This window comes from Electrona antarctica (genome assembly GCF_951216825.1).
Source record: "Electrona antarctica genome assembly, chromosome: 2".
In the NCBI taxonomy this organism is placed as follows: Eukaryota; Metazoa; Chordata; class Actinopteri; order Myctophiformes; family Myctophidae; genus Electrona; species Electrona antarctica.
The window spans coordinates 16,789,362-16,805,838 of record NC_136807.1 but is presented as its reverse complement, the minus strand read 5'-3'; the positions used below and the strand labels follow the sequence as shown (position 1 = coordinate 16,805,838).

Below are 16,477 nucleotides of genomic sequence, written 5' to 3'. Positions count from 1 at the left end.
TAGGACGTAACATTTTTAGACAGGGGTGAAACAACTGCTTACATAGCTTATGAAGTTAACCAGTATCATGTTTTAGACAGGGGTGAAACAACTGCTTACATAGCTTATGAAGTTAACCAGTATCATGTTTTAGACAGGGGTGAAACAACTGCTTACATAGCTTATGAAGTTAACCAGTATCATGTTTTAGACAGGGGTGAAACAACTGCTTACAGCTTATGAAGTTAACCAGTATCATGTTTTTGTCGGAAGTTGCAGCCGGAGAGGCAGCATTAGCGCCTCCACTCTGTCATGGTGTATTACTTGTTTTAAACTTAAGTACACTAAAATATTTGAAAACATTTAAGGTTAGAAATAAGCAACGTACTAACATAAACATGCTTCACACTAGCCATGAGATGCAGGCTACAAACATTCTCTGGCCTTCCCATAGCCCAAGGGAATGGGACCTTCTGATTGGTTGAGAAACATACAGGCTACCGTTTCAGACTGAAATGACCAAAAAGACCATTTCACCAGGTCTTTAAGGCTTCATGAGGTGAGTAATTGAAAGAAAAAAGTAACTTGGGGGGTGGTCCTTTAAAATCTGGTGTAAGTGATCATTTCATTCAAACTAAATAGTATTAATGGTAATAGCTAGTGTTTGTTCTGTAAGGGCATTCCCCATGTCCACTTCTTTAGTACACATTCAATTATGTTCTGATCCGGCCCGGGTGGTTAGCTCAACCGTCTGGGCACCTAGGCTGCTGAGCCAGCCTGACGGCGTGCCACTGGTTCGACTCCCGATCCCGACTGCCTTTCCTGCGTGTCTTCCCCCCCATCTCTCTCCCCATTTCCTACCAGTCTACTATCAATCTATCAATAAAGGCAGAAAAAGCCAAAACAATATCTTAAAATATATATGTTCTGATCCGCATACCAATGTTATCCAATCAGGAGAGAGAACACCACGAAGAACATTAAATGATCTTTCTGATTTTATACCAATTTTATCCAGCCAGGAGACAGAACTCATAAAGGATTCAGGATAGTGAAATTGGAAGTTGTTTTCTAAACTGGACCCTCGTCTGGTTCTGACAGACTGGTAGTGTGTGCAGGCTGGGTGGTGTGTGATAATCCAGTTGAAGTATTCCTTTGGTACGGCGACTGCGGCGGGGGGCCCGTTTATTACACAAACAGGAACATATATAGTGCTGGATCATAATGACGTGACAACAAGATATGAGACATAGAAACGTGACATGATAATGACTAATGCAGCAAGGCTGACCTTACGCTGAGATGTCTCTCGTAGCCTATCTATAACGTATGCTACAGTACAGGCAGTACACAATACATATCAAGTACACTGTATCTCAAGTTCAAGTACACAAACTTAGATGTACTGTACATGGACAACTTATGAATTATAACAGTGATGGGGGAAAAATACAAATCAACAATAAATAAACAAAATTGGGACTAGGACACTATGAAATTGAAACTGCTACATTGTATCAGCTTAAATATTAACTGGAGCAAATTAAAACACTCCTTTAGTGCTATTGGATTACAGACCTATTTAATGTATTTAAGAAATCACACATTTTCCACCGGTAAAAAAGGCTACACGAGTCGTGTCACTACTTATTTAATTATAAAATACGATGAAGCGTACATTTGATTCAGACTTGAGTAATGCAGGACCTCTTATCAGTTTGTATTTTCTCTGTATCTCCCTCTTTTCCAGACATGCACACACACATAAACAAACACACACTCTCTCGCCCTGTTTACTGTCTCGCTCTACTGTCAATAAAGCCCAAAAAGCCCCCAAAATATCTTGAAAAATATACTATAGTGGGTGCAAAGTTAGAGTGGATTATTGCACCAGTACGATCAGTACAAGTACCGTACAGCAAGACAATCATCCTTCAGAAGCAGGCTCTTCTGGGTCATGACAAATCAAATCCGCTTTTTCAGAACCCAGCATGATCCATCTTGTCTACTCCAGATTGAGAGGATTGTCTGCAAACAGGTTTAGTGGTGTAGACAAAGAAAGAGACATGACGATGACTGAGAGAGAGTGAACGGCATGATAGAAAATCAGTGGAACGAGTGAAGGAAGGAAATGAAATTCCTGGGAGTGCACATATCTGAGAAACTCATCTGAGATGTACACACTGTACAGATGGTGAGAAAGGCACAATAATAATTGAAGTGTGAAGAGAGGCGCGCCCAGAGTTTTGGGGGCATGTTGATGTTCTCATGTCCGTGAAAAATGAAATAAATGTATTACAAGATGTGTTTATATCAGCGAGATGACATATTATCATAATTTACACTAAACAAACATTATAGTCCATAGACTTGGCTGCCACAAATTACATTATAATTGACCTTAAACAAACATTAAAGTCCATAGACTTGGTTGGCCTATGATGTAATTTCAGAAAGCCATGCACTGGAGGGGCTAGCTCAAAATACCAAAGTTTGCGGACAGTAATACACGCACGGAATGGTACAGGGTAAATTGCACAGTTAACACACAGTTCATGCAGTGTTAATGAGAACTTTACAACTTCCAACGGGCTCCAGCTAATCAGAATCAAGTAGCAGAGTATGTTTTTATAACCCCATTTCTGTGCCCAGAAACTAGAGTCAATATACCCTCATCTCTGGATCCTACACTACAGGTGCCTCTTTCATCGCCAGGATTAAATTGCATCGGAGTCTTTCCTGCACAGCTTTCCCCTGTCTGGTTCAATAATTAAACAAATTCAGTTTGGAAAAGGGAAAGTGGAGATGGACCAAAAAGCTTTGAGGCATGCAGGCTCTCATTATTGGCAACCAACTCTGTATTTACTGTATGCATATATTACCAATCAATTTGGCTTATGCATACTAATTGCATGTAATACGTTGGCAAGTATAAGATCGTTCTGCTCACAGTAGCCCTGACTATAGCGGGAAGCCGAATATTTCCCTTGGCCAAGAAGGATTCTCAGAGTGGTATGTTTGCTTTCCCATGCCATTACAATTATTCATACAATCTCCTGCCATCTTAGTTCTTGGCTTTAGACAATCAACAGAGTTATACAACTAGTTCAGCAGTGCAAGGTTGGAAATCTCACTCTGCTTCATCCACACTTTAATTTGTAGCTCTGTGTTTGTTTATCCTTGTCTTTGGTTTTATTGCGGAATATATAGGCTATGTTTGAATAATGTTTACTTTACGTTATTATTGTGGAATTGGTTTGGTCAGTGCGGTGTTATCACTGTGTTTGTTTCTTGCTGTGTTATTATTAGTATTATTGCTGTTTGTTTGTATTATTGCTGCTAGACTATATGGATTGTGGTTATTTCCACCCTGACAGCATGGGGAGGCAGTGGTCTTGAAAACACAGCCACCCTCACATGTATGAAATACTGCAGTTTTACACTGTTTTGGTTCCCTTTTGCTCAGAAAAGAATCATGGAGATACAAGTTATAACATTATGGCACCCCATTATCACCCCACAGCCAGGCAAAATGAAGGCTGGGTATGTGATAAAGTACTTTATAGTATAGCATGGTATAGTAGTGTGGTATTAAGTAGGCCTATAGTAAAGACAGCCAGACCACAACTTCATTGTATCTGTCTATTTACAGATGTAGATCAGAGCCCAACTTTGTCACTTATGTTATTCCTTGCCTGGTCAGCTCGCCTGGTCATCAACCAGACAAAATTCTCACATGTCTCCCCCCTTCTCCGCTCCCTCCATTGGCTCCCGGTCGCCGCCCGCACAGATCACAAAACTCTGATGCTAGTCTTCAAAGCAACCAAAGGTACGGCACCCCCATATCTTGCAAGTCTGATCGGACCCTACAAACCCTCCCGGATCAGCCGACGCAGGGAGGCTGGAAGTACCTTCGCTAAAAACGCCGGGACAACGCTCCACACGTCCCAAACTCTTCTCCTTCTGGCTCCAAAACTATGGAATGCACTTCCCATATCAATCAGAACTGCAGACTCACTCCCAATCTTCCGACGTAGACTGAAAACCCACCTCTTCAGATTCCATCTTTGCTCATAGCACTTGCCGTAGCACTTGCCCTAGCCTCGAAGACCTATAGGCGTATGCATAGGCTCAACTTATGTAACTTAAATAGCATTTTATGTAGACATAGCCATAGAGTGAGACAGAGTTACGACAACTCCGTTCACTTCAGGGGGCCAGTCTCTTCTACATAGACTTCTATTGGTTTGTCCCCATTTGTCCCTTCAAAAGGGGACAACCGGAAGTTTACGGAATGCATTGGAGTCTATGGGCTCGCGCGAGTACATGAACCATGTGACCAGGCTGTTTTCTGCCCCCTCAATATCGTAACTCTGTCTTACTCTATGGCTCTGTAGTGTATACGCATAGTTCCATTATTTAGAAATTCCACTGTTATCTTATCTTACGTATTCATGATGACTATTTTTATGTATTTGATGTATTACCATGTTTTTTGTTCTTGCTTACTGTAAATCGCCCTGAATTAAGAGTGTCTGCTAAATGCCTGAATTGTAAATTGTAAATTCTCAACTTCCCAACAGCTTAATAAGTTATCAGTCCACAACTTCACTCCATCTGGTGGGGCAATCTACCATGTCTCCTGATCGGTAGATATACACTTTGCAGGAGATAGTGGGATGCGACATTGAGCAAAACAAAGGGCTATACTCTGGAGGATACGTAGTAGATGACATGCGCCAGTGGAGATGTGAGAACGATAGATGTGGCGTGACAGACAGATCCCACTGTGAGCAAAATGGGGAAGGCTTAGGGCACTGTGAGTAGGCCCAGATCAGAGCTCCAGGGGGCCCTGCGGCCTGCAAGTGCCAATCAATCACGTGTGTGTGTGTGTGTGTGTGTGTGTGTGTGTGTGTGTGTGTGTGTGTGTGTGTGTGTGTGTGTGTGTGTGTGTGTGTGTGTGTGTGTGTGTATGTGTGTGTGTGTGTGTGGGCGGGGACTTGACAGGCAGAGCATGACAAGCAGCCTGCATGGTGGTCAACACATATGTCCGGAAAATAATGTTTTTCCATGAATGTGTTCACTGTAATTGTTGATAAACTGTAATTGTCGATAATATGCTAAACATTGGAAGATATTAAGCATATATGGACATTGGCTAGTGTTTTCTTCGATAGAATTCATTACAAATTAGCTAAAACTATTTGGGACCCCAAATCATTCTGAATGTTGACATTGCCTATACTAATCTGTTTAACCTTGCCCATGAGTCGACCGCAATGTGTTTGGGGAGCATTTGTTTTCTAAACTCTCATTGATTAAATACTAAATTAGATCCAATATGGAACAAAACAGACTGAGTCATCTGATTTGCATGTGTATGTGACTTGTTAAAGGATTGTTATTTTATTGCAGACTGCTGATAGCCTAATATTATTGTACTATGGGTGTGAATGTTTAAAGCGTATTGTAAAAAATAGTAGCCTTAATGGAGGCTGCAGACTTGTGTATGCTTATAGGAGGTTATGATGCTATATGCCCACCACAGGGCTCTGGTCAGGGAGCTTGGACTCAAAGATGACAGCGATTGTGTCCTCAAGAACACATTCTGGTCCTCCTGTTTGTCTGTAGCTGCATGTGAACTGCACAGTAGACACAACTTACAACTGGGGTGCTGAACAACTGAGTGAGTGCCCAAACAGAAGCCTGAACTAAAGTAGGGTCCTAAATAATGACTATAGGTGGCTGAAAAGGCCTGCACAAAAATAAGGCAAATAAATGTAGCTATAGGGAATTTTCTACACGTATGCAACATGTGTATGACCACACTTGGATTTACATACAGGTAGGCCTATCCCAAAGACAAAATTGATAGATTTGAGAACTATCATTGATAGTTGGTGTGTAATAAGAGTGGTTGGAAATGTATCCATCATCTATTTTGAAAGTGTCCATGTTATTGCGACTGCAGGTCACATTTACTATGAAAACGTCCATTTCCCGTATTAGTTAGTTAGTTAGTTTGTTAGTTTGTTAGTTAGTTAGTTAGTTAGTTAGTTAGTTAGTTAGTTAGTTAGTTAGTTAGTTAGTTAGTTATAGTTAGTTCGTTAGTCACGACCGGCATGATCATATATGGTCTGGTCATGCCTCGGGACATCACGTGACATCATCAATATTAAGCCCATATATGGGAATGCCCATATATGGAGATCTGTGATGTCATCAATATTGGCCAGCAACTATAGAAGGTCCTGGGTTCGATTCCCGCTGGGGACGCTGTGGGCGCTGGAGGCGTGTTCTCTCCTCCGTGTTATCAGTGCCTATACCCGAGGCAGGGTTGGCGAAAGGGCCTTTCTAATCTGTGTGGAGTTTGCATGTTCTCCCCGTGTCTCCTAGGGTAGGTATACCTTCACAAAAAACATGCAGTAATCCTGTTCTCTAAACTACCTCCCCCTGGCCAGCCGGGGCGGAGGGGAAAGGAACTGGTCGGAATAACGTGTTCCTTCCACGCTTCTACTCATGCATAGAAGGAAGCATGAGGTCAGTCCGCTGTCCCCCCAGGTTGGCAGAGGAAGTGTAGCGCCCAGGATTACATTAGGTAATTGATACTGGGTGAAAAAAAAGGTTGCAAAATTGTAAGAAAAATAATAATATTGGCCAGCAACTCTACATTTGACCTCAAACCCTTAGATCTCCTTATATGGAGCTATCCTGTTCTGACATTCCATATGTTGATCCTTCCTCTTCGATGTCTCCCTTTTGACTGGAGGACTGGCTGTTTTTGTTTGTTCTTTTTGGGTTTTTTGAGTGGTGTAAACCACTCCTACAACTGGCTTTGTTAGTCTGTGCAGAAAAAATGAGCATGGTTGCTATGTTCACCCTGTTCACCCGGGTGAACAGGGTTTTTTTTCTGTGCAGAAAAAATGAGCATGGTTGCTATGTTCACCCTGTTCACCCGGGTGTGATTTCATTACGTCAGACATGATTTCATTACGTCAGACAGGCTATATAAGACCTTACACCACTCAGTTCACACAGGTGTGATTTTTATGGTATTGTCTGGATGATGCGTGCGTGCGTGCGTGCGTGCGTGCGTGCGTGCGTGCGTGCATGCGTGCGTGCGTGCGTGCGTGCGTGCGTGCATGCGTGCGTGCGTGCGTGCGTTCTATACAGCATGTCTGTTGTGTAGTACTTATGACTTATTATTTGGTGCATTGAAAAGTGGTCCTTCTGTGTCCAGAGACATGCAGTGAAGTGGTTAAGGCACAGCCTGGAAAACCAGACAGATCTGCCAGTGCAAAACAAAGATTAGCCTATTATTAGTCTGGCCATGCCAGGTTATTTAAGGCCATGGAATCCTCTTCCAGATGCAACCACCATGGTGATAAAACCCTATTTATGGTGCTGTGTTTCAGTGACAGATGGCAAAGAGAATGGTAGAAGGAGAAGTGTGGCCCACTCTGTCTCCTCTCAGTTGTCCTAGTGGTATAGGTGGGCCCTCCTGTTCTGCACTTGATCATCCTCAATCTTCCCCTCGTTGCCTTGTTCTCTGATAATAGTCTGTGGAACCACCTGTTCACCCTGCTCTGGGACGGACCCTTTGGGCTGGTGGCTCCTCAGTGGAACAGCTCACATGAGGAAATGGAGGAATTACTGTAATTGTATCATCACATAACCACATTACTGTTATTTCCCCAATGGCTTTCCTGCCTGTTGCTGCCCCTCTTAACAACACGCTCCTTCTCTTTCTTGTCCATATTAAATAAACATTATTATCATGACACAGACAAGAGAACAATTTTAACTATCAAACATGAACAAAATGGATGCTCAATTGCTCACTCACAATAATTTGCCATGCAATGCAGATCTGTCACTGCACGTCTGTTGTTCTTAATGGCATATGCTAGCCCTAATAAAATATGGATTTGTTGAGTCCTCATGGTCCATTAAGTAAGTGTGTGTGTGTGTGTGTGTGTGTGTGTGTGTGTGTGTGTGTGTGTGTGTGTGTGTGTGTGTGTGTGTGTGTGTGTGACTGGGCGTGTGTATGTGTGTTAAATTATCTGTCTATCCGTCTGTCTCTGTGCGTGCGTGCGTGAGTGTCTGTCTCTCTCTCTCTCTCTCTCTGTCTGTCTGTCTGTCTGTCTGTCTCTGTCTGTCTGTCTGTCTGTCTGTCTGTCTGTCTGTCTGTCTGTCTGTCTGTCTGTCTGTCTGTCTGTCTGTCTGTCTGTCTGTCTGTCTGTCTGTCTGTCTGTCTGTCTCTCTCTCTCTCTATCTCTCTCTCTCTCTCTCTCTCTCTTCCCTACCCTCGTTTGTGAACTCCATAAAAGTTAGCCATTAAATTTGCTTCCATCATGAGTTAACATTGAACCAATCACATATTGACCAATGGGGTTAATTTACCAACATGGTGATGTGATACCACACTTCTGTCATCACTTCTAGCTTGATTCTCAGGCAGTAAAGCAAGGTTATTTGAATGAACACTGCCATCTAATGGCACACGTATGGGTAAGTGCCTCATGCATGAAACGAAATATACTTTAGTACCCTGACCGGTAATGCTTGACTTTATTCTTACAGTGACAGGGATGTCTATGGACTTTTTAGGTAATACAGGTAACTTGACTTGGTTTCCATTAAAGATCGTCAAAATACGTGTGTGCGTGCGTGCGTGCGTGTGTGCGTGCGTGCGTGCGTGTTTTTGTGTGTAATTAGCTAGGAATGACCCAGCATCTGCAGGGGTCAATAGGCTGTACTCTCTAAACAGCAGGGTCAAAGGTCCTACTCTAAACACCTATAGGGACAGACAGACAGACAGACAGACAGACAGACACATAGCCATGTAAAGGAGCGGTGTGCACCACTCAAAAACAACACATTTTAGACATCAGAATAGATTGTCTTTCTAATCCACAGCTTCAGTTTTAAATCCTCACATAAATGTGCATGTCTTTGGAACTTGTTTGGGGACTGAATATTTGAATGACCACTAAAAATGTATGTGTTGTTTGTTGGAATGAATGTGAGCAATGACCATATTGAACAGCAGCGTCCAGGACAGTTTTGCTATATGCAGGTTTTCATTCCAACCATTCATTACCCCAGCTCAATTAATTTCACAACTCACCCATTCAGCCAGACAGTGCAATAAGTGTTGTCGGGCAGAACACCTTCAGTCAGTCTCACATGAGACTGTCAAGTCGAGTCACCTTTATTTATATAGCACTTAGCATTTAAAAACAACATAAGTTGACCCAAAGTGCTTTCCATTTAGAAATGACATCATAAAGACCTCATAAAATACAACAGTAAAAAGAAAATACAAGCAAATACAATACAACATCAAAAGGAACATAATAGGAGTACAATTTACAGTACAGAGGTTAAAATTTACTAGAGATAGCCATAAGTTTAAATTGCCCTCAGACTGAGCTGAAGGCAATGGAGAAAAGGTGGATTTTTAAGGTGGATTTAAAGGAGACTGGACAACAGTGGAAATGTGGAATCATATGCCTTTACACTCCTCTGCAATTACACCACAGGACCACAAGATGTCACACAAACACAGACCATCCGGCACAGAAACAGACTATAGTGTAGTAAGGAGAGTATGTGAGAGCAGCAGAGAAGATCACAGGTGTCCCTCTGCCCCCCATATCTGACATACAGTATATAACACAGGCGACCGATGTGTCAGGAAGAGACCATGAGCAGAATGACTAACTCCTCCCACCCTTCCCACCATCTACTGTATTTGAACTCCTGCCATCTAGTGGGCCTTGAGGCGGTTCCAGGTGGTCCCCAGCTAAATGATGGAGAGTTGGTAACCAAATGGACCCTTATAGATTTTTAACTGTTGAGAGCGTAAAATGAAACCAAGTAAAATGAAACCAAATGGACCCATACGGTTTACTTCATTTACACAATTCAGTCTACACAATTAGAGAATGTAGAAAATATGTTATTTTGATCAACGTTTGCCAAAAGCATGGAATTGTAGACAAAATCTTATCCAACAACAACAAAATATTCTTTAGTTTTGTGTCTGAGAGGCTAAATGTCATCAAATGGTGGTCCGTGGCTCAAAAGCCGAATGAATAATGCATGGGCCTTGAAATGAAACGGGTTGAAAACCACTGTGGTAGGAGGTTCAAGAGCACCAGCTGGACGTCTAACAGGTTTTCTTCCCCCAAACCATCAGAACCCTGAATGCTCACCAATATACTGCATGCCCCCCAAACCAACATCTTGAGAGATGGATGGCACTTTTCTATATTGCACTTTGAATGCATCAGCACTTTCTTTTACCAATGTTGTCTGCTCTCTGTGCTGTTTAATGTTGTGTAAACGGCCTTGCCTCTTTTCTAATGTGTCTATTGGTTTTAAATATGAAGCACCATGAGTTGTGGAGAACAGTGTTTTGCTCCCCTGTATGCTATAGTGTGTATTGTGAAATGTGATTGTGATTTATGGCTCTTCAGTTTCCTGACTCTTTCGGTGGAACTGAAAGAGTTAGTAATGGGCTCACACAGAGAACACTGCTTGCCTTATTTTGACGGCATTTAATCATTAGGCAAAGATAAGTCATGGGTTACGTTGAAACAGGGATGTTTTCAGTTTCCACTGTTGTCCACCAGTTTCAGGTTGAGATTCTAGTAATATAACTGTTTCTCTCATTCGCTGACACAGACTGGACTTTTACCACATGAACCATTTTCTTTGGCTGGGTTACTTTGAGGACATTTTCTTACACCTGGAGACCTACTGTGTAAGTGGATCAATTATCAACAGGGTTTATTTGTCACTCAACGCATACAGGTATACGTATAAGCCGCACATTTTCAGTATATGTGTTTTGCGCAATTATGTGCTATTACAACAGCAATAACACAAGATAATTATAGAGATAATACTATATTGTAATGTAAAAAGTACAAGAAAAATATTATTATTTAAAAAGTATAGGAAAGGGAGAAGTAATAAGTCAGTTAATTTGTAGCACTTTTCAGAGAGAAAGAAAAACTGAAAGAAACATTCAAATGATTAGATACAACAAGAATACAAACTGTACATATGCATCTTAGGAAGAGTAAACAAACTAAAAGTGCAAAAAGGGCAGAATAGTATCAGTTTTACAGAAAGTATATACATCTGTATCAAGTCTACTTATCTGTACATTAGTGGAAGTGGAAGTAACAATGTGCTTTCATTAAAGAAGCAACGCTACATGTCACTGCACCCTTCTGTGTTATACACAAAGGTGTGGTTTATGAGAGTTATTTAAGGCATGTAGCCACATTTGCTTCCTGAAAGCAAAAGCTGGTAGTAGCAGGGCAACATTTAAGACAAGCAGCGAACACGATCATCTGAATGTAAAGACTTTATTCTATGCTTTTAGGTTTGAGTTAAAACAGGGTATAACAACACTTCGGGTTAGACAACAAATTACATGGATTTAATGTTGTCTAACATTCCAATCAAATCGTCCTTGTATGTTTAGACTGCTAAATGTGAGTTTTGAACTTTGCACCTGCGGCGTTGACTTACTTTGAGGAACTTGTCTCAGTGTTGTTGTGTTGTGGAGAGGGAGAGGTTATGACGGAGCACCTGTTAAAAATACTGTTCGTAGGAGATGGATGTGTTGGGAAATCCTCCTTTGTGCACCGGTATGTCAATGGACAGTTCAACAAGAGTTACAAGATGACAGTGGGAGGTAACGCTTTGTATTGTTTTGAGAGGCTTTGTATCAGTAATAATATGCATGTAACGATTCACTCAACTCACGATACGATTCCAATCACGAATCACGATACTAGGTTCATGATATGAAGGTGTTTTTTTCACGATTGTTTAAACACAAAGTTATTTGACAAATAACCAAAAGGTTTTTTTTAAATTAATATTTAATTAATATTTCTCTTACACAAATCCAGTATTTTCCTCTCGTGCCCTCTTTTCAATACAATTGCATGCAAATGACTGAAAACCTTTTTTTTTTATCAATTATCTTACAAAGATCCTGTATTTTCTTCTCTTTTTTATGTACCCTCTGCTGTTTGCATTAGGATTGAAATTGTGATTTAATCGTGATTGACATTGGCACCAGTTTGAATCGATTTGAATCGATTTACAATATATCGTACATGCAAGTAAAGACTGAGTTTGCTGCTGTGAAGCTTCTGTGATGCTTGTTGTGAGCTTGATTGTCGGTCATGTCAGTTGATGTGTGTTTTAAGTAATTCTCTCCCTCTCTAGTGGACTTTAATATGAAATTGCTGCCCTGGACAGACACAGAGAAAGTCAGACTGCAGCTGTGGGACATTGCAGGTACAACACATAGATAACATACATAGATACATTGATTGATTGATTGATTGATTGATTGATTGACCACAATCGATCGATTGATAACTGGGTTGGATTCTACAATTGTGTCAAAAGTGTCATGGTGAGGCGCTCGGATGGTGCAAATGCGCAATGGTAAAATCCCTGCCCATCACTACAGAGTTTGTGGGTTCAAATCCACCATGGTGCATCCGGCTTTGTCGGGCATCTATGCGAACACAATTGGCCCATGTTCGGGGGAGGGACAGTACGGGCTGTCAGCAGGGAGTGTTGGGCAGGAGGAGTAGGAGGTAGGCCCTGTGTGCTCCCAGTGAGGGCCCTCACTGGCAGGTGAGTCAGTAGGATACAGTGACAGTGACAACACAGAAATGTGTGTGGGGAGCCACTAAATTGGGGAGAAAAAAGGTGGCAAGAAACAATTGGCTACTCACCTTGACACTTAAAATATGTGTGTGTTGTCTAATGTCTATCCTCAGGTCAGGAGCGTTTTATCTCTATGACACGGATCTATTATAAAGGAGCTTCAGGTTGCGTGGTGATGTTTGACGTCGGTAGCGCAGCCAGCTTCCTCAGCTGTCGCCAGTGGAAACAGGACCTGGACAACAAGAGCATGCGGTCTGACGGACAGCCTCTCCCCTGCATCCTGCTGGCCAATAAGGTGACTGAAGTTGTACAAGAACAGAACATTTATAAAAAGGTTATTTAACCACTTGAACCCCAGCATCCACATTCTGGTGGGAACATTATAACCAAAAAATCACACCCGTGTGAACTGAGTGGTGTAAGGCCTGTCTGACGTAATGAAATCATGTCTGACGTAATGAAATCATGTCTGACGTAATGAAATCACACCCGGGTGAACAGGGTGAACATAGCAACCATGCTCATTTTTTCTGCACTAACAAAGCCAGTTGTAGGAGTGGTTTACACCACTCAAAAATGTGATCTAATACAAGCTCACATGGCATGACACATTGTGAACTTGATTATTCTCTCTGGCAAAGAGATTTTGGTGTAGAAATCACACCCGTGTGAACTGAGTGGTGTAAGGTCTTATATAGACTGATCAGCTGTGGTCTGACGTAATGTCTGACGTAATGAAATCACACCCGGGTGAACTGGGTGACCGTAGCAACCATGCTCATTTTTTTGGCACAGACAGACAGACACGTAAACTAACAAAGCCAGTCGTAGGAGTGGTTTACACCACTCAAAAAGGAGTCTAAGTAGTGAGCCAACTGTTTTACTAAGTGTAGAGGGTTTAAGCTGTTAGAAACAAAAGAGCATCAGCAGCCATATCCTATGCCCAGCGTTGTGTGTGCATGTGTTCCCCATATAGCGATCATTTGATTGGCTGAGCACCCCATAACGATGATTTGATTAATTGGCTGAGCAAAATAGAGCTAAGACTTGAGGATAAGAAGTGAAGAAAGAAAAGTCCTCATTCGAATGTGATGATGTATGATGATAAGAGCACCCCTCACTTCATATGGGTGTGTTTTTTTTTTAGATAAGGGTCAAAGCATGCATGGCTTTTAGAAAATGTTGCAGGATAGCTTTCCGGGTTTGTGTAAACACAAACATTGAAGACAAAAGTGAGGACGGAAATTGTGATTGGCCAGAATGGGATGATGTATGACGATAAGAGCGCCCCTCACTTCACACAGGTGTGTGATTTTTGAGGGGCGATATGTCCAGCTTTTGGTGTATGTGCACAAACTTTGTCCTACACAAACATTAAATCCCATTGACAATTTTGAGAGTTCATGTAAACACAATAACATTGAGTAACACAAACATTGAAGACGAAGGTGAGGATGCAAATTCTGATTGGCCGGAATGAGATGATGTATGAAGTATGATGATGTACACTAGTATACATCATCATCATGATATGATCGCCCCTCACTTCACACGTGTGTGATTTATTTATTGCTGTACTGCCTGCCTGTATGTATTTTGTTGCAATGTTGTTTGTCTCATACCAACAAGGACCACAATGGAAATAAGTTGCACAACTCTGTGTTTGCATCCTTGATGTTACTCTGATGAACATGATGTTGTGTGTTTTTCCTGTATGACGTCTAATAAAATCAAATTCTCTCTCTCTCATCTCTCCAGTGTGACCTTAAAGAGAGGGTTGTGTCGGTGGATAGTATACAGAAGTTCAGTCAGGCCTGTGGCTTCACATTCTGGATGGAGACTTCAGTTAAAGACAACAGAAATGTCAGTGAGGCCATGAGGTAAGTGAAGTCTTAGAGGAAACACATCACACTATATTTGTTGACAACAGATTTACAGTGTACTTTCCCACTGTCCAACCAAATCTTTCATTGTTTAATTAATATTTTAAATTGTATATAAAATATGAAATATATTGTCTCTGGCACTAACCTGTTTTGAAACATTTGTGTTTTATAGGCGCTTGGTGGAGGAGATTCTGTCTGTTCAGTCGGCCCTGAGCCCGTTGCCACCATCAGGCGTTGGTTTTCAGTTGGACTCTCAGCTCAGTGGTACAAGTCACACAGGTTGCAGCTGCTGAATCAACACAGTACAATCGCATTGAGCGACACCATAGTTTTTGTCAAAAAGGAATTCACCTAGTCATCTATAAGGATACAACCCCACAACAACCATGGTCGCCACTGCTTCAATGAGTGGATCACAGTGTTTAACTTGTGTTAATGTCCCTCAACAGTGCATCACTTCATTTGCACCTTCAAGTCATGAACAGCTCTGTCAGTGCCTTGTTGATACTTTGTTGGAACTCGACGTTACTGACGGGATGAAGGACTCTTTGGTTGGACTCGTAACGAGCGTTGGCAGATTTTGTGAGAGATATAAGCAACCAGGTCCATGAAAACAAACCCAAAATAAGTGACTATAGGTCACATGAGCACTGTAAACCTGTATACGTCGGCTATTTGAGAATAGCAGATCTACAAGCTCACAATGCGTTGTGAGCCTGTTCTCAAACCTTTTCGTGCCAGTGAGCTTGTAAATCTGCTATTTTTTAATAGATATATTACATAATAAAATAGGCTATTTGCATTCCATCATTTTGCTGGGGACCACCTGGTACCCCTCCAAGGACCCCACTTTGAGAAAAATGATCTAAAAGGACCAAATATATTATGGTACAAGTTCTGCAGTGATTTCAGAGAAGGGAGGTGACAGAGCAGCCTATCTGTTCTTGGCTGAGCAACAGTCTGAAATGAGCCTACTGAATACGCACGAGACATGACGTAGAAACAATCTAATCAAATCCAATCAAATTAAATAAACAAGGCCAATAATTGAATATCTACCAAGTTTCTTCTGGAAGTCTGCAGTGATTATGCTTTTTTGTATGGCATTAACAGTATCATGTCTGATGTATTGAATCTTGTGATAATTAAAAGAACCTGGTCATCATGCACATGCTTTGATGTCCCCCAAACACAATGTTCTCTTCCGATATTTCCATAAAAGGACAACATGGGTAGACGCGTGCGTCTGTGTGTGTGCGTGCGTTTGAGAGTGGAAGTGGAAGTGACGTTAACAGAGAGACCACGACAGCATTCTCTAACCCAGATTCTCTGGCCATCTGCTGAGAGAGACCAAAATTTAATAAAGGTGGAATGGATAAAGAAGGGATGTAGGAAGACAAGGGGTTGAAAGTTGGAGTACCATTAAAAACCTATAAGGCAAAACAAATCTAATTTTAATTATGTTTTAAGAAGCATAATGTGTCACACTAGGGGGTTTTCAACTTTTCATGATTCTGAATCCATTCCAAGCATTAGTTTTGCACAAAAAACACTCCTTGGGCTAAAAACGTAAAAACATTTGGGCAAGAGGCTCTGTGTTTTTTGTGCAAAACGAATGCTTGGAATGGATTCAGAATCATGAAAAAACCCTAGTTTGACACATTACATGCTTTTTGAAGCATAATTAAAATGTATACAAATAGACAAATTTGCGTTATAGATTTTGGTACTCCAACTTTCAACCCCTGAATTTAATCCACAATTTATATAATACTAGCCCTTACCCGTTGTGAGATATTGCCCCCCGGGGGTACTGCGCCCTGGGTGCGTTTTTAATTCACTAATAAATTCATTATTAATCATTATGACCTCCATATTATTATGGTCAATGCCTGTGTGAA

At 41.4% G+C, this 16,477-nt stretch overlaps 2 protein-coding genes across 4 annotated transcripts in view; both read left to right on the top strand.

Annotated features, from left to right (window-relative positions):
- LOC306943295 (small ribosomal subunit protein eS21) overlaps positions 1-16,477 on the top strand; it is a gene marked incomplete at its 3' end in the record, with an annotated part of 200,801 nt that overhangs the window by 156,632 nt on the left and 27,692 nt on the right. The window lies entirely within an intron of this gene.
- On the top strand, positions 11,328-15,651 carry LOC306943269 (ras-related protein Rab-7L1-like). Of its 2 annotated transcripts, none has more exons than XM_079529502.1 (5): positions 11,328-11,695; positions 12,238-12,309; positions 12,804-12,985; positions 14,449-14,570; positions 14,749-15,651. In XM_079529502.1, the coding sequence occupies exons 1-5, from the start codon at positions 11,578-11,580 to the stop codon at positions 14,867-14,869; spliced, it is 615 nt and encodes a 204-aa protein (XP_079385628.1). In that variant the 5' UTR covers positions 11,328-11,577; the 3' UTR covers positions 14,870-15,651. The 2 variants fall into 2 exon arrangements, with proteins under 2 accessions (XP_079385628.1, XP_079385629.1); XM_079529503.1 differs by having other exon boundaries at positions 11,561-11,648.